Source organism: Berghia stephanieae, chromosome 12 (genome assembly GCF_034508935.2).
Source record: "Berghia stephanieae isolate SIO BIC M18660-M18661 chromosome 12, UCSD_Bste_1.3, whole genome shotgun sequence".
In the NCBI taxonomy this organism is placed as follows: domain Eukaryota; kingdom Metazoa; phylum Mollusca; class Gastropoda; order Nudibranchia; family Aeolidiidae; genus Berghia; species Berghia stephanieae.
This window is the reverse complement of record NC_088371.1, coordinates 3,518,953-3,541,452: the sequence shown is the minus strand read 5'-3', so window position 1 is coordinate 3,541,452 and position 22,500 is coordinate 3,518,953. Positions and strand designations below refer to the sequence as shown.

The 22,500-nt window shown below is 35.5% G+C and overlaps 2 protein-coding genes across 2 annotated transcripts in view; both read right to left on the bottom strand.

Moving 5' to 3' along the window:
* Positions 1-22,500, bottom strand: part of LOC144957972 (alkyldihydroxyacetonephosphate synthase, peroxisomal-like) — a 50,512-nt gene that overhangs the window by 9,529 nt on the left and 18,483 nt on the right. The window contains exons 6-13 of the mRNA XM_078889536.1: positions 22,118-22,197; positions 19,098-19,178; positions 10,413-10,538; positions 7,844-7,952; positions 7,201-7,328; positions 2,801-2,852; positions 2,376-2,515; positions 1,862-1,911 (exon numbers count right to left, since the gene is read on the bottom strand). Coding sequence (XP_078745662.1) covers positions 1,862-1,911; positions 2,376-2,515; positions 2,801-2,852; positions 7,201-7,328; positions 7,844-7,952; positions 10,413-10,538; positions 19,098-19,178; positions 22,118-22,197 — 766 coding nt within the window. The remainder of the gene's footprint in view (positions 1-1,861; positions 1,912-2,375; positions 2,516-2,800; positions 2,853-7,200; positions 7,329-7,843; positions 7,953-10,412; positions 10,539-19,097; positions 19,179-22,117; positions 22,198-22,500) is intronic.
* LOC144957852 (uncharacterized) lies at positions 15,687-17,269 on the bottom strand. Its single transcript, XM_078889322.1, has 2 exons — positions 17,133-17,269; positions 15,687-16,475 (listed from the first exon to the last, which is right to left on the bottom strand). The coding sequence occupies exon 2, from the start codon at positions 16,455-16,457 to the stop codon at positions 15,687-15,689; it is 771 nt and encodes a 256-aa protein (XP_078745448.1). The 5' UTR covers positions 16,458-16,475; positions 17,133-17,269.

Here is a 22,500-nt window from a genome sequence, read left to right as displayed (position 1 = left end):
AAATTTAATTGACACTTAAAATTTGTTATCTAACAAGTGGTAAAGGTTTAAATGTGGCATGAGGCCATTTAAAGTATAAAATAAGCTCACATTAACTTACATGCATAATTCTATGTAAATCCTCAAAAAGTTATGAGAGAAATATTGGTGAAAACCGGCAACATATAACTTATGCATCATTCAGAAACACCGTCAAAAATTGACATGAATGACATGCATGTCATTTTCAACATCATTCATACTTGAGAAAAAAATTTTTTTAAATAATAATTTTAAAAATCGCACTAAATCCTTTGGAATCGTATCCACGTATTTGGGTCCAAAAAGCGTACTAAAATACGCAAAATCGTACAAGTTAGCAGGTCTGTTTTATAAAGAACATACATTACATAATATTTTGACACATATACACACTCCTACATATGCACACTAGTAACATCGTAGTCACCGTCATCATCAACATCATCACAACTTTCCTTAAATTGTAATTGAGCTTTTATATAGCGCAATATCCACTAAATGTGCTCAAAGTGCTTTACAAGGGGCCAACAGCAACATTTAACATTTGGGACGAGACATGACGCCTGTTAGGCGATGTTACAATTTTTCAGACAACGCTGTTAACGGCCAGGTACTCATTTTACACCTGAGTACGGTGAGAGAATGTGAGTAAAGAGCCTTCTCCAAGGACTCAACTATGCGCCAAGCGAGGCTCGAACCCAGGACCATCCGATCCGAGAGCGAGTGTCATACCACCAGACCACATAGCTGCCTAATATTTCCGTGACCACCCTTCACGTTCTCCCTTCCCCCCAGACCACATCCTTTCCCAGGCAACCTGTTCTCATTATGGGGACATCCGGACTGGAGGAGTTCCAGATTAAAGACATGCCACTGTACATTTGACACGTGAGATGTCACTCCATTTCATGGCTGCTGCTAAATAGGGACACCGCTAAACTGGGTCATTTGTCGGGAACCAACACCACTAAACTGGGTCATTTGTCGGGAACCAACACCGCTAAACTGGGTCATTTGTCGGGAACCAACACCCCTAAACTGGGTCATTTGTCGGGAACCAACACAGCTAAACTGGGTCATTTGTCGGGAACCAACACCGCTAAACTGGGTCATTTGTCTAAACTGGGTCATTTGTCGGGAACCAACACCCCTAAACTGGGTCATTTGTCGGGAATCAACACCCCTAAACTAGGTCATTTGTCGGGAACCAAGTCGTCCCAATAAACCGGCTTAAATTGTACTTTTTTTTATTGACTAGCATCCTGTCCAAAGGGTAGCGGAGCAATTGCCATTGTCCAGGTCACGCCACAGAAATCGGGATGAACTCTGCCTCGTACTAATGATGACTGATGTAAAATCTGTCTAAAGAGTGAATTCTAAGGGAAGAGTGGAATGATCCAGGCATAAGCCCCAAAGTAAACAAGGGGGAGGTAATTTGCTCAAGGCCACTGGTGTAACAGGGAGTCCAAACTCTGGACAGGAAGCCCAGACCAGACTACCGTACCACACTTTTTATTCAAGGTAGCTTTTGAAACGGAATCCGTAGCTTTTAAAGGGAATCTTTTTTCTTCAATTCTGAGAAATTTTAAACCAAATTAAATAATAATAATAATAATAATAATAATAATAATAATAATAATAATAATAATAATAAAAATAATAATAATAATGCTGAAAACTTATATAGCGCTATAACTCCGAGACACAAGACTCTAAGCGCGTAAATTACAAATTACTTTGGTTGAAACATACTCATTCACACATACAAACACACACACACAACACAACAGAAAAAAAAAAAAATTCAATGGCAAAATGAATGCTGATGCAAATGCCTTACTTAAAAGTCGATGCAATTTTGTAGACCTGTTTTTCTTGGGCAGCCACATTCTGTGGAAGAAAATAGTCACATTGGACCCCAAAACTGTCATACATGTGTTCATCTATTATGGGTGAAGTAACCAAATGAATGAATCATCCATAAACCAACAAACTAGTAACCTTACAGTTTAGCAGTTTTTAACAGATAAATGGACAAACACAAGAAAGAAGAAAGAGGTCAAGATGATAGACATGTCTGTTGATTGACGATTGTCTCCAATGGGAATAAATATCAAGCAATATCATCATCCTTATCTTATTCTTCATGTCATTTATAACAAAAACGAATTGACAAGCTAGATTTGCAATATAAAAGTCCACAAACACCCCATGTATTTTGATAACAGTCAAAGAAGGGACCAAAGTTAAATTTCAATCAATTAATGATGATGTTGATGATGATGATGATGATGATGATGATAATGATGATGATGAAGATGATTTTGACCAAAGAAAACCCAATAAAAGCTCACCTCCTTGGATCCCTCAAACAAGAGAGTAGCAACTGCCATTTGATTGACATCGAATCCTTTCAGTTTGGTGATGTACAACTTCTTCAAGCCATCCATGAAACTGGTCACGAAGGAATTGGACTCCACCTTCAAGGCATGCCCTGACCATTCAAACACACAAAAAAGCTATGACAACATTTACACATCAGTTGGTTTTGTATTTTTACCCAAAAATCAAACCAAAAAAGAAAAGAAATTGAAGAATAAATAAGTAAATAAATAAATAAAATTAGCAAAAAAAAATAAAAAATCAATAAATTATACATTAATAAATTAAATAACAAACAAATAATATCCAGTAAATAAATAAATGAAAATGTGTGAAAAAAAAATTGAAAAGAATTGCAAAGACCAGAATATTTTCTTGACTGTTTTCCAATTCTTACCAAACTGAAACTGTTCGTTATCCATCAGTCGTATAGAGGCTGGGGCACATCTCTATGTGAGAAGACAGAAATAAAACAGTTATAACCAAAGCAGCAACAATCACAGCACAATTAATCTATCATTTATATAAAATAGGGTTGGAAATCAACATTGTTCCGAACATCCAATGGAAAATTTATATCACCTAGCACAGAATTACTGGCATCATTATAAAACTACAATAGCAATTTCTGGAAAATATAAGTTTTCAGCTTTTTTCTTTAAATCTTCAACACTGCGCAAGAGCCTTACTGATAAAGGAAGTGAGTTCCAAATGAAAGGTCCTGCTTGATACAAAGATCTATTGCCAAAATTAGTAAGCTGTGTTTTTTGGTACTTGATGTAACTCGACCCCCGATGACCTAAGCTGACAAATTGGGGAGTAGAGGACCACAAGTTCTTCAATGTAACTCAGAGACTGTTGAAACAAACAAAATCACAATTTTGTCTCCACTCCTGGCTCAAACGGGCAGCCAGTGTCGTGTAGTGTTCTCAGCATAGTTTTCATGCTTGGTTACTCATGGTGACAAATGCCCTGATCTACACCACCTGGAGTCTATCCATTTTCTTGTCATAAAAACTGGTTTTTCCGTCATGAATTTATAGTAGAATCTGTCCAGTTAATTAGGCTTTCAGAGCCTTTGCTAATATAGGGTATGGATCACTGCGTGGAATCAGCACTATTTCAGTTGGAACTCCCAAGAGGTCATTAACCCTCCCTGCATTGGAGGTCAACTGGTATCAGGCAGTGCCGTGTCCAATGGGGGCAATTATGGATATTTATGGTCTTATAATATCAGGGTGTCCAGGGAAATCCAACCTTAAAATTTCCTACCTGGAAGTGAAATTTCCTACCAAGTGTTTTATCAATTCTTGCCATACCCACAGTGTTCTATACGCTTAAAAAGACAATCCTACTTAAAATAGGTTTTACCACCTCAATACAATCCATATTTCAAAGTAAGAGCAGAGGTGAAAATGACTGGTCACAAAAAGGAGGAAATTTCTCAGCGCACAGATCATGACTCATCCATGCGACTATAATCTATAGATTTTTTGACAACATTCGGAGAAATTTTAAAAGTTTAAAAACTGACAGCAAAATATAAAATATCTACTTAGAGAATGGTACCATGTGATTATACAATGTCAAGAGCCACCACCCACCCCCATTTTCACTTTTTAAAAATACTCTTATGAATTGTTGGTACTGATGATGATGTGATGGTAGTTGTAGTAGTAGTAGTGAAGTGGTGGTGGTGGTAGGAAGGATGATGGTATAGTGGTTGTAGTAATAGTGGTAGTGTTAGGGATAGTGATGTGGTGGTTGTTCTAGCAGTGGTGGTAGGCATGGTGATGTGGTGGTGGTTGGAGTAGTTGTGGTGGTGGGTATGATGACGTGGTAGACGTGGTAGTTGTAGTGATGGTATGGGATGTGGTAGTGGTGGTTTGTTTTGTTTTTAAGGGTTTTACGGCGCTTGCAACACATTAAGGTCATATCAGCGCCAGTAAAAAGGAAGAAAATGGGATAGTAAAAAGTTCTAGAATTACAATTAAAGCAGCCAAGAAAGTAAGACATAGGGAAACTGGGAACAAATAGGGATCAGATGTAGATTCCAAGAGTATACCACCAATGCACTTAGTTTGAGATCACTTATAAGTCTCATCCGGACACAAGCACAAAATCCAACAAAGAAGAATACACTCAAATGCTTACATTATACATTAAAAATAACAAATATAATAACACATAACAGAGAGATGATTTACAAGGAAAAAAATATCATCTCCCAAAACAAAAATTATGCATTTGACTATTTCCCTCCCAGCTAGGACTCCGGCCAAAACCAAGTATTCTCAATCCAAGCATGATAGAAAGCATGTTGGAAAACAGATATAAGGGGATAGAAGACACAGTATGTACCCCCCTGCCCACTATGGGAGGTCAGGATCCCCACCCAGGTAGTGGTGGTGATGGGGATGATGATGTGGTGGTGGTGACAGGGATGATGATGTGGTGGCAGTTGTAGTAGTAAAATAAAACTTTGTGCACAGCAGTTGTCCTTCATACATTTGATATCTCATTTTAAGCAAGAATTTACTCGTTTTTCTCATTTTACAGGAAATTTCACCCTTAATCTCATTTTTTCCAACATTTCCGACCAAGTATGAAATTTCCGACCAATTTCCAACTTTCCGACTTCCGTGGACACCCTGAATATGTCTGTATAGCGGGAAAACAATAACAGACTCTTTCACTTCATTATTTTGATTTGAAAAATCAGTTGTCTTTCTAAACATCCGTGCTCACTTGACATTCTAGTGGTTAATAGTTTTCTTTAAATATCACAAAATGTGGATCGAATTTTAGGTGCTTGTAAATTATGGTGCACTTAAATTAAAAAATTGTTATTCAAAACTCAGCGCAGTATCTCAAGAATTTTAATAAATATTAAAAGTACATTTATGCATCTATGTTCCTGTGCATTACGATCATATTGGCAGTTGATTTTCTTGATTTATTCATGGCTTTGTGAATTCTGTATATATTTTTACCACTTCTATTCCTCTCAAACAGCTGTGTTGGTCATAACAGTAAACTGATATGATTTATGTCTTTATGTAGTAAAATAACTCATGAGGATAAGATTTTATTGACCAGTAAAAACTAAAAACCAATATTGTGTATGATGTCAATATCTCAATTTACTATCAATCTGCCAGTATGACCTCTTTACAAGAAAAAAATCAACCACCCAACAAGGTTACTGGACATGCTACAAATATTGCAGTAACAATCAACAATTACAACTAACACTAAGCACTGGTACTGTTAAATTAAATCATTTGCTCAAACAGACGGACATAGTATGTGGACAAAAGAGGATTCAAAATTATGAGGACATATAGTTTATTCCAAGTAGCAACCTTTTTCTTCTTATTGACCAACTACATTCATAACGAACACACTGTCCACATAGGTTATATAGAATCATCTCCTTTCTTCCAAGAATACACATTTAGTCATTGTCTTATAAAGTCATCTGGACGCTTCAGTCTATAAAAAGTTAACACATTCACTTGTGCACAAAAGGAGAACTTGAACTTACATTATATTACTTATTCAACATGCAAAAACACGAGTAATTGAGATGGATTTCAATGACCCTAAACATTGACACCTATATGACACTATAAAGTCGGCATTTCCTGAGACAACCACGCAAAAGCATAACAGTATACATCTTCAAACAATAATGCCTAACATTTATAAAAGATATAATTTTGACTTGAATCGTAAGGGATTTAAGTATAGAAAAAAGCCATCAAGCCATTGAAAAGTTGGCTTTCAACTGTGCCCAAAACTACATAATTTTTAAATCAGTTAAATGCTTAAAAAATAAGATTAATACTATTTTCGTCTAATGGTTTATATATTATTCCTAAACTGATATTTGGACATAATTCATGGCATGGAATACTGTGGGATAGAAAATGAGGATCTCATCAAGTCATGCCAAATAAGAATTTTACAATAAAAAATTCATATCTTTTAAGATTTTACTGCCCGGACAACAAAACTTAGCATGTGTCAAGATCGTCATTTTTACTTTACAATGATGCTTGTTTCAAACACTTTCTGCCGCTGGGAATTAAATTATTATTATCCAAATTACAACACATTAATTTCATTGATAGCTCAAAAACCACTAAATTGACACCTCTCTTATGAGCAGCCTTAAGAGGATACATTATTATCAACCATGGCACATGATGAAAGAAACCCTTGCTTTGCTTGTGGTGAGGGAACAATTTTCATATTGTGTTAGCAACTGAGCAATACCATGAAATATTGCAGCAATTAATTACCATCAGCAGCATCAGAGATATCCCCTGACCGCTACCTGTTCCACCCATGGGCTGACCCCACTAATGGGGTTGAGTTGACCTAGCACTGAAATATCACTCAGAGGGGAAAATGCCACGCAGTGGGATAATTCTTTGTATTGTTTTTTTGTTGATGGATGAAGAAGGGTTTTTAGCCCAAAATGTGCCATTCGGTATCTCAGTTTTTTTATGTGTTTTTTTTTGTATTTTTGGAAGCTGTTCTTTTCATTTTGGTTTATTCCTATTTTCCTTACCTGTCTGGCATAAAATCTGTTTTTATTTCGTCACGAATTTAGAGTAGTCTGTCAAACGAATTGGGTTTTTGCTGATCCCTAGATCAGGGTATGGATCATTTTTTGCTTTATTGTTTGTGGCTGGAGTTTTGAGCCTTGAAATGTTCCGTATTCGGTATTTTGTTCTTTTTATTTTTTTAAGCTCTTCTATTCCTTTTATTTATTCCTATTGTCCTTACCTGTCTGGCAACTTCCCTCAAACACTTGACACCACTCTCAAAGTCTGGGAAGACGATGGATCCGTATTTCTTACACTGAGGTAGATGACGTATCTTAAGGGTGACTTCTGTAACAACTCCCAGAGTGCCTAGAACAACGTACAATAAATACAATCATTGATAAAAGACCTAGACAAATTTACGTACATATTAAAAAATAAACAAAAAAAAAAGTGTTGGGGATCAAATTTCTCTGTGCAGTCCATATTAAATTTTTCCCAATGATCACAGAATTACTGGTAAATCTAAATATCTTTTCAATGTTCAATTTATAGTGACAATTTTAACTATTTTACAATTGAAATTATTCATATATAAAGCACAACTCTGGCTGTGAAACCATTCCTTATTTATATATACATCATATTTCCATTATCTATTTATCTGATGGTGTAAATTATAACACGTCTGTACAAAAAATCTCCTTCTTGGGATGCAATAAAGTATTATTATTATTATTATCATTATTATTAACTCTTCCTCTTATTGGCTAAAGAAGTGTTTTGAGTGCAAAATATTGTGTGTTTGATATTTTCTTTATTGAAGATGGTATGTTCATATCTGTCTATAGTTTTTCTTTTCTTTTTCAACAAATCTGTCAAACCTTCGGATCCCAAAATGAAATGGTGGATATCCAGACCAGAGGATATACGGGGGACTTGACAATTCCTCTCCAGAACTCCTTTAGGTGTCACCATCTTGACATGGACCAGCTGGCAACAAGAAATCAATCATCAACATTGACAATCATCACACCCAGAAATCAATCATCAACATTGACAATCATCACTACAAGAAATCAATCATCAACATTGACAATCATCACTACAAGAAATCAATCATCAACATTGACAATCATCACAACAAGAAATCAATCATCAACATTGACAATCATCACAACAAGAAATCAATCATCAACATTGACAATCATCACAACAAGAAATCAATCAACATTGACAATCATCACTACAAGAAATCAATCATCAACATTGACAATCATCACTACAAGAAATCAATCATCAACATTGACAATCATCACTACAAGAAATCAATCATCAACATTGACAATCATCACAACAACAACAAACATTTCAACAGGAACATTTGTCTTGCTTCAGTTTTTTCATTAACTACAAATTTATGAGCTGCTGCCTCAAAACTAATATATTAATATTAATCTGTATAAAAATTTAAAATGATGCCCTTCTGTCACGACACCATAAGAAATCGTCGCCTTGGAATTCCATGAAGGAATATAGATAATTCATCATACAAGATGTCTGATGTCAACAGGAATCACCCAGTGAGCAAATTGGGGGTTTATAATCTTGCTCAAGGAAAAAAACTAAAGTGTGTGAAGCGGGACTCGAACCCGGGACCGTCCTTAACAGTTCAGGCACTTCCCCCCCCCCCCCCCCCATTAATCTGTATAAACGTAAAAAAATTGTTTGAAAATGAATTAAGCAGTACCTTCCAAATGTATGTGTCACCTGATATGTCAGGGCTGTCAACTCAAAATTGTGAAAACCACAGAAAATTTTTGCGACCAACAATTGAAAACCCACTATAGAATAAATTGAAGAAAATATGCATACATTGGTTGCTGAGACCAGGCCTGCATCTGTCCCCTGAAATAAATGGCCTGAAAATCCGCGACACGTAATTGGGTTCGGGTCCAGGTCGGAGCTTTTCAATATAACATGAGCAAAGATCCCCATTTCCTGGAATATTTTCTTAGAATTTTACCAATTCAATAGGCTGTGAGACAAAATGAAAAAGTATACTTAGGACAAAAAGAGCATTAAAACATGATTATTAAACCCCTTAAACATGGAAATTGTCAGCAAATTTACAGGCCTGTGAGACTATCAAATTTTCCAAAACTAACCAATCAAATAAATAATAAATGGAGTGGAATTGAAACCAACAGGAAAGCAAAAACGTCGATCAATTTCACAATGAAAACAAAGTTGTTGTTTTTTTTTTCAATTATTTATTTTTTATTTTTAATTCCACGGCTGGTCGGAAACTAAAATCACGGATCAGCTGTGAACCTCGGAAAAATTCTGAAACCACGGATTTCCACGGATCTGCAGAAAACTGAGATCTGTGATATGTACAATACTCACAGAGTTGCCAACCCTAGCCATGACAATGTGTCGAATGGAGACGAAAAAATAAGTAAGATTTTTTTTGTTTACTGCATCCAATCCTTCCAAAACTATATCAATTAGGCCATAAAACCAAAATATCATCATCCATATTTAAATCAATGAAGAAATTTACTCTTTAGACTCAACTCTAATTTAGAGCAGGGTTGCCAATTCAGGAAGCAAACAGTTACTGAAATTTTAGGCAAACACATAAACGGGTGCTGAACTCCAGTAAAAAGACCCTCTGTACTTACTTTAATTCCGTTCAGCAGATGATTGGAAAACATACTGAGGGTTTAAAACAAACTGAATTCCGTAAATATACAGAAATATTGGCAACCTTGGTATAGACTCTATAAATAGAATTGACTTCGAGAATCCACATATAAATCTGATAGGACCCAGCCAGATAATATGATATTCAACTCCCGATGTGAACCTAGTGGTCTAGACTCTAAAAGAGTGTCAGTGTCAATAAATATCAAAGGGGCATCAGTAATAGAAATGGAATCATGGGTACAAACCTGATGCGTACAATGAAGGAAAACATGAAAGAATACACATTTTTTACGTACAGTTGACACCACTTGCTCCACCATGGATTGATAGACCTTTTTCAAGCAGTTTAAACAAAATTAGTGGATATCATGAATCATACCATATCAAAGATGTGCGACTATGTGGTCTTGTGGTATGACACTCACTTTCGGATCGGGCCTCACTCGGCGCATAGTTAAGTCCTTGGAAAATGCTCTTTACTCACATTCTTTCACTGTATTCAGGTGCAAAATGAGTACCTGCCCAATAACAGCGTTGTCTCTGTCCGAAAAAAATTGTAATATCGCCTAACAGACGTCATGTTCCGTCTACTGTTAAGTGTTGCTGTTGGCCAGGGACCCTTTGTAAAGCGCTTTGAGCACGTTTAGTGGATAATGCGCTGTATAAAAGCTTAATATTTGTTCAATCTCTTTTTTCTTTTGAAGTGGCTTTCTTTCTTCTTTTAGAGTTGGATTTCCTTACCAAATCTTCAATGTTTCCATAGACATTTTTCTTCATACCAGATGCCCTGGTCGCCACCCAACCTCCAAGAGTGCTGAATTCCATGGAGTCTGGTTCGTGCCCCGTGCACATGCCTTTCTCAGCAAGCTGGGGAAGTTCCAAGTCCAAATGTTACAAAAAGCTTATCATGAGCAATACCATTATGGTGACAATCACATATCTAAAAAAAAGGTAATTCTTCAGTGCCACTAGGCAAATGGAGCTGGGGTTTATCCCGGTTTCTATAGCGTGGAATAGATATTTATTGCTTGTTACCCTTTGGATAGGATGCTATTCTATCACACTTTCTGCCAGATTCAACAAATCAAGTCCAGTAACCCAACCATTGCTGGGTGGAGGAGTGGGGGGATTGTCAGAAGAATCTCAACATCACCCGGGATCGACCTAAGTCTTTTTGTTTGTGAAGCGAGTACGTTCCATACTGAGCTATGAGAACCCCCTCATGTATTAAAAGTATACCTCTTCATCATTCATACCAATTTCTTATTCATATATCAAACCAAACAAACGACTAAAATAAAGCAAATATTAAATATATTGTTGAAATGTGCATAGCACATATAGCTACCATTACACACCGTCCAGCAGTCGATTGATTGGTCTGCATGGACAGGAGATAAACGTTTATTGACACGATAACAAAGTAAGACAAATGGAACCAACAGTATTTTTTCACAATCCAATTATCATAATAATAATAATACACAGTTATATAGCGCTCATGTAAACACTTGCTCTGGGCACTTTACAATGTAATAATAATAATAGTAATAATAATAATAATAATAATAATAATAATAATAATAATAATAATAATAATAATAATAATAAAGCCAAACATCCCTTCATCTGGATGGCTCAAGGCACATAACATAGGTTAAGCCCTAACACAGTACACTAACAATGTTAATTATACACACAAGCAACAGAAAACCTGTCTGAATAAAAAATGTCTTCAACCGACGCTTGAAATCCTCTAATGGAGATGAAGAGCGTATCACATGTGGTAGCAAATTCCACAACCTTGGACCAGAATGCTGAAAAGCGCCTTTAAATAGCGCAATATCCACAAAATGTGCTCAAAGCGCTTTACAAGGGGTCCCTGGTCACCAGCAACATTTAACATGTAGGACGGGACATGACGCCTGTTAGGCGATATTACAATTCTCCGGACAAAGACAACGCTGTTAACGGCCAGGTACTCATTATTTTACACCCGAGTACAGTGAGAGAATGTGAGTAAAGAGCCTTTTCCAAGGACTCAACTATGCGCCGAGCGCGAGGCTCGAACCCAGGACCTTCCGATCCAAAAGCGAGTGTCATACCACTAGACCACATAGCCGCACAAATCTCTTCACCAGCCTTCACTCGACAGCGGTATGTTTTCAATTTGAGGTTATTTGTTGATCAATGTAAATTAATGTAAATTATCAATTTGAAAAATGCCCCAAAAATATTGTTTTAAATAATAATACTAATAATAATCATATAAGTATGTATTTGCTTCACTCTTACACACCTTCTCCTTAAAGCTGAATACTCTCTTTAAGGAGTATCCTTTTGAGCCATAGGCCCATAGATCTGGAGTTCATCCCAGTTTCTATAGTGTGAAATGGACATAGGAATTGATTGCTATCCTTTGGATAGGACGCTAGTCTACCACAAAGTACTTTCCATCAGATCTAACAGACCCAGCTACCCAATCACTACTGGGTGGATAGGTGGGGGATCAGAGAAAAATCTTGATTACTCTCCCAATCTGTCTCTTTCCCTTTGCTAGTGAAGTGAGTACCATAGCCACTGAGCTATCAGCCCCCCCCCCCCCCCCAACTTTCCTAACAACCCATGCTATGCTAACTCACTCAATCCATAAGATTTTTGATATTTTTCAAAATTGGAAAAAATGTATTAAAAATGAGCATGTACATAGATAGTTTTATTCAACTACCAATAACATGCAAACACTAAAAACATTAGCTTGGATACCACACCTAAAATGTGTCTCAGAAAAATGTAATAAGTAGGCATAGGTATCCCAAACTAAAATTTCAACTGCAGAAAACTGCTGTTATTTTGAATTGAACAAATACAGATTGTCAAACCATGAACAACAGTCTTTAAATGATTAAAATCGGACAACAAATAAAAAAGTTACGAATTTTTTATTTATTTAATAACTTGTAATTTTCGTACACCAACAGAACATGCTACCAAACAGCAAGTTTAAGGTGCATCAAAACAAACAAAATAATAACAAAATTGAATAATTTGCAAGCAATCGCAAGCCATGGACATAGAGAATAAGAAAAATACTCAAACAAATATTCACCTAGTATAATTCAGTTACTAAACAGCATCAAAATCAAGAAAAAACATGACCCGCGTGAAAATAATTTCACTGAAATCGCCAGATGTACCATCTTCGGCACTTTGCAGACTCGTCAGTAATCTAAATTAAGGCATGAAACTTATCTGAGCCTTAGAACTGGCACCAGACAGTAAGCCCAATTTTTTTCAGAGAGATAGAGGCAATAATTACTGAGATTTTACGTCTCAAAATTCGAAAAAAGGCCGAAATCGCCAAAGGAAGACATTTTGAGAAATAAACAGTGTTTCCGCTACCAAAAATTTAAATGATGAGATATGGCTATGAAACTTGACATACAAATGATTTGAGGGATGGGGAATCCAAATTTTACGTCCTTTTCACAATAAGAATGACAAAAACAGAGTTATGAGAAGAAATCAAGATTTAAGCTCTCGAAAATCAACAGAAATATATGTCAAAAAGGGGGAAAAGTCAAAAATTCATACCACGACCTAACACAATAATGGAAGTTAATGCTGCACCTACTGGTGGCGCACAGTCGATCAAATAAAATAAATAAATAAAAACATTAGACAAAAAAGTCAGTACACAAAAGCATACAATATCCAATGCAACCCACGAACATGAAAATTTATACCTATCCATAAGTACATATTTTGAGACACCTCAACAATCAACCTAAAATTCAACGCCCTGCCCTAACACATTTTAGTTTATATAACTAAGGCAACGGTATAAGGACACGCTTTAATGCATATAAATGCACAGACACCGGGCAAACCTATCTTAGCGCTCTTGTTACTCATCATGTTGAGCGTCAGCAAGATGGCTTTCTATTATTTCAACATTTTTAACACGCCTGAGTGTACTTAAACACTTTAATATGTTTTTTTACCCGGAAGTTCATATTCATACAGGGAGTCCAATATAATATCTAATAACAGATTATACATACGCGGACTCTGGAAGCTGATCATATCCACATAGCCTATAAATGATAAAGATTAATTTAAACACAGACTATAATATTGCTATTATGGTCTAATAGCCCAACATCAGTATGAGTATAAGGGTTATCATTGGCTCTCCACTATACACATTTTAAATGCATCTATAAAATGTTTAAATAGAAATAGATATTATATTGGACTCCCTTACTTGTATGAATAGAACTTCCAGGTAAAAAAAACATATTAAAGTGTTTAAGTACACTCAGACGTGTTAAAAATGTTGAAATAATAGAAAGCCATCATGCTTGACGCTAAACATGATGAGTAAATAAAACATATGTAATAATCAGAAAAGCTACATAATTATGAGAAACAACAATTGTTTAAACAAAGCATGTCACTGATCAAATGTAAAGTGATGGAAATAGATACATAATTTCATTAACCAATATAATGTAAATGTTGCTACTCGAAGCGATAAATAATGTGAAATTGAATGTAAGCTTCAATTTAATTATAAAAACAGATAGAAGAATGGATGTTTCGTGTTTCCCCTTTACCAACAAACGCATTCAACTTAACGGCACTACCACATCATCTATACTGTTTGGTTCATCCTGTTTGTTGACAAAGGAGAAACCTGAAACGTCCATTCTATCTGGTTTTGTAATTAAACTGAAGCTTGAATTTAATCTCATAGTGTTATTCAATCAACATCAGAATCTGAAACCCTTCTTCGTTTGACAGTAGTTGACAAAAAAGATGCTTCTGCTTCATCATCAGTAATCGTCTTTAACAAATAAATTTCTCAAAAATAACATCAATCTTTTTGACATAAGAGGGGAATGACCCATAAGGAATTTTACTTTTCATCAACTCCCAGTATGGCCCAGTGATAGTCAGATTAAACAGTGAAATAGCAGCAACTAAAGAAATTACCCTACTATCCCTCAAATCTGCAACAATACTTTGAAGCTTTAAATTGTCACCTGAAACTTCATTTTCTAGAAAATCAAGAACATGTTTATGATGGTACAAAAGAGCATGAGCATTTTCAAATATATTATTGAAACGATTACTTCTAAAACTGCAAAACTGAGACTTAATATTATTAGCTTCACAATAATTTAGCCATTCTTCCCTTGCCCCATTTTACTCATCCCCCCGAGGTCCCAATACTTCTGCAGTTAGTCTTATAGCACGTAAGGCTGCACTTTCTTTACCAATACTAGACTGAAAATGATTAAACTTTTGCTGACTGTCCTCCCAAGTGAACCCCCCTCTTTAATTACATCCCTCTCAAATTCTAACACAGCACTCTCAACAGCTTTAGATAGACCAAGCAAAAAATGCGCGTTACAATACAAAAAATGTGTACATAGACCGTCTATATTCCTCATCATGCAAAACACTCTTACGCCATTCATGAATTTTTTTATTTAAAAGTTTCATATTTGCCGCTCTATCGGACATAAGTTTTGTTCTTTAATTTTAAATTAAAAATTTCTTTCTTTAAAATATTACATTCTGATGAATCGACTTTATAGATGAAAACAATTTTTTGGAAGAGACAGACTTTGATAATCTTCTAACATGGTCAACATTAACAATTGTGGAAGAAAGTGGGATGTGGGACTCTGAAAAAGATTCTGGCAATAAAACAGAAGTGATCAATGCAGGGGTACATTCAGGTTTGGCTGGATTCTGAGTAGAAACAGACGTAGAGGGTAGAGGGGTAGAACCAAAAGTGAATGACGATGATGTAGTGGTGCTGAACATGAATCAGGTGTGGACACATTCCGAGAATTAATATTCTGGAGAGATGAGGGGTAGAACCAGATACAGTAGAAATGCAGGACGATGGTGGTGTGGTGGTGAGCTGAGAATCTAGTAGAAGTAGAAGGTTGACTTGATGATGGTAGTACAGATGAAGGAAATACACGGTTGGCTGAGGACTCAGTGCTGGCAGTCAACAGTAGACGACGGTGGTGGTGAGCTGAGAATCTTAGTAGAAGTAGAAGGTTGACTTGATGATGGTAGTACAGATGAAGGAAATAAAACGGTTGGCTGAGGACTCAGTGCTGGCCAGTTAACAGTAGACGACGGTGGTGGTGAGCTGAGAATCTTAGTAGAAGTAGAAGGTTGACTCGATGATGGTAGTACAGATGAAGGAAATAAAACGGTTGGCTGAGGACTCAGTGCTGGCCAGTCAACAGTAGATGACAGTGGGGGTGGTGGTGGTGGCAATGACGAGGGTGGCTTTGTGGCTGTGGCAGGAGGAGAGTTTAGCTGAATTTCCGTCAGATGACAGGGAAAGAAGGGTTTCCTGAGCCATGCCTGAAGTGCTGCTGGGTCCCTGCTGATATTTTTTATCAGCTTCCCCTTCTTTGTTTCTGCAGCGAGATACATGCCTCGCAACTTCTCTCTCGTGCAAATTACAGAAGACGATATGTCTCCTAGAAATTTATGGAAGTCTCCATAAGTATGTCCATGTTTCAGGAGAAAATTGCCGAGGTCCACAGCAATTTCCTTTGACACAACAGTCTTTTTAAAATTGTTCTTCTCCAATGTCATGTCTACACCAATGGCATTGAGGGCATCACTGAGGTGGTGAAGATCCACAGGTGCATTCAAAAACGTTTTATCTTTCCCTTTTGCCGCCTTCACCACCTTCAAAATTTTTCGCCAGATACTATTGACAGGATAACTTGAGTCTGGACTTAACATGGAGAACCATTGTTCCACCTAGAAGGGAAAAAATAACCAGAAAATATTGAAGGGCTTATAACTAATGCATTAGTATATTAGAACAGAAAAAAAAAAGAACCTTATACAAAAAGATAACCCTTGATAATACATCAGAATCCAACAAGTTTAAAAAAAGATAAGGATTAGGTATGAAAAAATTAATATACTTTGCTCGAGAGAGGAACACAGGGATGGTTTAGAATTTAATTGTATTCCATAGCAAACATCTAGTCTTGTCTAACCTAGTAAAGACCTTTTCAACTAGTGCTATTATACCAACAGCACATGGCCCATTGCTAATTGCTGACTGTTGCAGGCATGCTTAAATTATATCATAAAAAGAGCCATAAACACGTCTTTTACTTGTCTATGTCACTCAGTCACTTGTAACTACAAACCCAAATAAACTCAACCATATATGTTAACAATAAAATCTACTGGCAACCATCATGAACTTATATGAATCTGAAAGCTCCATAGCGGGACCTTGTGTTTTACAACAAAAAATCAAATCATAAGCTGGTTTAGCCTCACTGTACTGATAATATTAGTGCAGTAAAAAACATCAAAAACAACCAAAATATTTATCAAAAAAATATAATGGTGGCCTGTGACAACGAAAACAGATGTGTCATATATTCATAGAAACCTTACCTCAGACACTGTCGTTTTGGCTTCAAAGCGCAGATGATAAAGCTGGACAAACAGGTGTCACTTGCACAGGTGGGAGTGCAGGTCTACGACCTTTCTCCCTTCATCAAAAATGAAGCCCTGAGACGACTCATTTGTTCGTCATCTGAAAATGGAGAATTAAAATGTTCAAACTTATTTGAGATGTGATAATAATAAATAGTTTCTATACACCGCCTTACCCCGTATTTCAACAAGCTCAACGCGCTAAATGATTACTCATTACCATCAACACTATCTATCAAAACTCAACTGTCAAATTCAAATAGGCAGGATTCAAGAATTTAATATAAATCTAAAACTGATATTATACCAAGCAACCATCACCAAGTCAATCCCATAGTCATAGCACCAAAGTAAAACAAGCTTTTCTACCAAGTAGTCTATACAGTCAAAGGTTAAAGGTTAAATTTAAACTGGAGTTTGAGTCACTATAGTATAATAGGAATAGTTCCATCAATCATGGCATGGGTGAAACTGGATCTTTAAAAAACGATTGAAAAACAAACAAGTTGGATACTACTCATTGATGACACCTGATGAAGAATGGAGCAATCCTGTTAAGATTATTATTATAAGATCAAACAATGTGCACCAGATTTCGTCCCAATTGTCAATAATTTCTTAATGAATGAGCTTGACTTAATTAATCTAAATTTCAGAAAATTGAGAAACAACTAGACTTAGACGTCGATAGTGTGATACTTTCCATTTCCTAGTACTAGTAGGACTCACAATCACAAGCACAAGTCTAGCAGTCAGGACGGACACTGACACGACCAGTTTCTATTATTTTATTTTTCATCTAGAAGTATCAGTGATAATGATGACACGTTCATTCTTAGCTATCGGTGGGCTCCGATAATAATAATAATAATAATCATGATAATAATAATAATAATAATAATAATAATAATAATAATAATAATAATAGCCTTCATGAATGAACACTAATACAAACATTATCCATTAATTCAGAAAAGTGAGTGGAGCAAACAGTATCATGATAAGATTAAGACAAGATAGAGAAAAGCTCCGATCTACTCAAACACCGATCATAATAAAATAAAAAACAATAAGATTTACTTACCACATAATTCAAGTAAGTCCATGTCCATAATTGAAACACTTTTGACTATTCTAGATGGCTGTTTGGAAACGTTACAATACAATCGGTCTCGGTCACCGGCAGTGTATCAACTCACGCGTCGGACGGTAGGAGAGAAAGAAAGAGAAAGCGGAAACAAAGGCTTTGCTTTTAAAGATGGCGCTATGTGTTGAATCAAGCCAGCATGCTGGATTTTTGATATTATAGCCTTCAAATGCTGCAGATTTTTATGGTGTAATTTTTTCGCCGTTTATTAACCGTTAAGAGAGTAAAATTTTCAGTCAAAAATAGGGCAAATTCAGTTAAATTTTAATAATATTTTTGTTGTGTTTATAAACGAAAAAATTACACTACACGAAAGGGCATTAAAAGGAGATTCTCCCACACTTGATTTCACAGCTGTTGGTCCGTTCAGCTTTTAGCGCGAGCAGATCTTGTGACGAGAACCGAATTTCGGTCGATCGGTACGCAGTTTTCACGCGAAAATTTGCAATCGGATCTCTTTATGAGGGCGTTTTTGAATAGCTGTTAAAAAGTTCACATAGCTTGAATAGTTTAAATATTTAGCTCATCTTGTAGAGCAGATATTGAAATATAATATTATCCTTTTTTTTATTAAATAAAGTTTAATTCAAGAGAGAGAGTGACAGATATTAACACCCCACTTTTTGATCGATCCCGGCAAATTCGCCTGCCACACAGCGGTAGTTTGGGATACCTAGTAGGCATGGGGTAAAAGTAAAATGGGTAAACTACGGATATAGTCGGTGTTCGGGTTGAGTGAGTTAAAATAATCAATGAGTCTGGTGGCCTGTTCTAACCTGTCTCTCCAGATCCTGTCCAATGATTCCACACTGTGCCCTCATTGTCATGTTCTTGGTGTCCACCCACAGGATCTTATTCTTTTGAAAACATGGATGGATGAATGAATATCAAATAATGAATATACCATCCAATGTATGTATGTATGTATCATTAATGATAATGTATAGGTATGATATTATGTATGTATTGTATGTAGAATGAATATCAATCAATGATATATATGTATGGATATGTATGTATATGTATGTATGTATGTATGTATGTATGTATGTATGTATGTATGTATGTATGATATGTATGTATGTATGAATGTATGTATGTATGTATGTATGTATGTATGTATGTATGTTGATGTATGTATGTATGATATGAATGTATGTATGTATGTATGTATGTATGTATGTATGTATGTATGTATGTATGTATGTATGTATGTATGTATGTATGTATGTATGTATGTATGTATGTATGTATGTATGTATGTATGTATGTATGTATGTATGTATATGTATGTATGTATGATATGTATGTATGTATGATGTATGTATGTATGTATGTATGTATGTATGTATGTATGTATGTATGTATGTATGTATGTATGTATGTATGTATGTATGTAATGTATGTATGTATGTATGTATGTATGTATGTAATGTATGTATGTATGTATGTATGTAATGTATGTATGTATGTATGTAATGTATGTATGTATGTATGTATATGTATGTATGTATGTATGTATTGTATGTTATGTATGTATGTATGTATGTATGTATGTATGTATGTATATGAATGTATGTATGTATGTATGATGTATAGTATGTATGTTATGTATGTAGATGTATGATGTATGTATGTATTATAGTATGATATGTATGTATGTAATTATGTAGTATGATGTAATGTATGTATGTATGTATATGTGTATGTATAGAGATTATGTATGTATGTATGTATGTATGTATAATGTATTATATGTATGATATTAATGAATAGTATGTATGTTTATGTATGTATGAGTATGATAATGTATATGAATGTTAATGTATGTAGAATGATTATGATATAATGATGTATGTAAGTGATGTATGTATGTATGTATGAATGTATGTATGTATGAATGAACAAATGAAGGTATGAATAAATGAATAAATAAATGTCTGAAAGAATGAAGGAATGCATGTATGAATGAATAAATGAATGTATGAATAAGTGAATGAAAGAATGTATATAAATATGAATGAATGAATCAATGTATGAATAAATGAATGACTGAATGAATAAATAAATATATTTAAAAAAAAAATGGCTTTTTAAAATGAATCTTTAAAACTTGGAGAAAAACTAATAATCATTTAGAAGAAAGAAAAACAAAACAAATGTCCTGTCCATATGGTGACAAGGATGAACAGTAATAAAGCATTTCCATGCAAATCTTGTCACCATATGGACAGGACATTTGTTTTTTTATAAATACGCATCTCTCATGGACTTTGTCATTTTTTAACTGTTCTTTGTCAGGTGAGTGGACGAAGAAGATGACAAAAAAAAACCCAAAAAATATCTCTCTTCCAGTCAGTGCTGCCATCGCAAGCCCATGAAAATGTGTCCAATGGAGAGACAAAGTGAGGAAGATTTGGGGAAAATATGTACAATCCTTCAAAAACTATAATTAGCACTAAATCTGATGATGGGCTATACTACCATACTAGTGATAATATAATTGATATCTTTTTTTGTTTGTTTGTTGCTTTAGGTCTCTTCCAACACAATTGAGGTTATATGAGAGACCGCTGAAACAAAAAAACAAGCAATCTAACAAAAATAGTACAAATGTCAATCAAAAGCATAACCTAAAGATATCATAAGCTAAATTATAAATAACCAAGAACAAACAGGCAGAGGATTTACAGGAAAAAAAATATCCCCTGTCAAAAATACAATCACAAACCAAAGAAGCAGGATAGGCTAGTAAAGAGAAGAAACGACATCACTATCGGATCGTACACCCATGCGAACATCATGGGTATATGATTCAAGGGTGATGCTCCCATCCAACCACCCGCATAATTGATATCTAAAGTAACAAATAAACTTACTTTATATAGACAATATACACAGTATCGACTTCCAGAATTCATGTATAATCTAAAGTGACCCAGCCAGATAAAATTATATTGAACTCCCTACATGAACTTCAGAGTCAAGAAACAGATTAACGTGAATAAGTACATTAAAAGAGTGTCTGATTGTTCAAAATGCTTCAATAATAACAATTTAATTATGTTTTATGTTTTTAAGGGTTTTACAGCGCTTGCAACACATTAAGGTTATATCAGCGTCAGTAAAAAGGAAGAAAATGGGATAGTAAAAAGTTCTAGAATTACAATTAGGGCACCCAAGAAAAGGTAAGACAAAGTAGAATTGGTTCAAATAGGAAACAGATGTAGATCCCAAGAGCACACTATCAAAGTGTACTTAGTTTGAGATCACATAAAAGTCTCATCCAGACACAAACACACACAAGTCCCCAAGAAGAGAAACACACTCAAATGTTTACAAATCATGTATAATATATAAACAAAAAAATAACAGTGCAAATCAGAGAGATTGACAAGGAAAACAAATCTCCCAAGACTAACTATACATTTGACTGTTTCCCTCTCAGCCAGGGCCAGGACAAAACGGCTATGTGGTCTAGTGGTATTTAACATGTAGGACGGGATATGTCGCCTGTTAGGTGATATTACAATTTTTCGGACAAAGACAACGCTGTTAACGGCCAGGTACTCATTTTACAACTGAGTATGGTGAGATAATGTGAGTAAAGAGCCTTTTCCAAGGACTCAACTATGCGCCGAGTGAGGCTCGAACCCAGGACCTTCCAATCCGAAAGTGAGTGTCATACCACTAGACCACATAGCTGCACATATAAAAGACAAAAAAAAAAGTAAAGAAATGAATCTATTTCTCCTTGACGACTAGGAATGGCAGCAACCCAGTGATGCCAGCATACCATTTGGGATGTATCCAGGGACACGATCATTCTCTGTTCATCCTTAGGACATTCCAAAGCATTGGATACACTCGTGCCTCCTGTCAAAATGCCATAGGAAAGAAGAAAACATTATTATTGAACTCCCTCAATCCCGACACCAACAATCTCGGTATTTGATGATGATACATCACAAAGCTGCTGGAGGCGGAGGCTGTGGACTATAAAAAGTAATATACAAAAATCAATATAAGACTCAAAAATTTTTTTTTAAGAACAAAATACCAAACATGGAACGTTTCGGGCTCTTCAGTCACCACCAAAATTTTTTTTAAAATCAATACAAAATATATACACTGTAAAGAGACGAGAGAGGTCGTACGTGGGAAGGAAAGTATTGGACC

Excerpts from the sequence above, each read along its gene's own strand:
- LOC144957852 (XM_078889322.1), bottom strand. The coding sequence starts at position 16,457 with ATGTTAAGTCCAGACTCAAGTTATCCTGTCAATAGTATCTGGCGAAAA.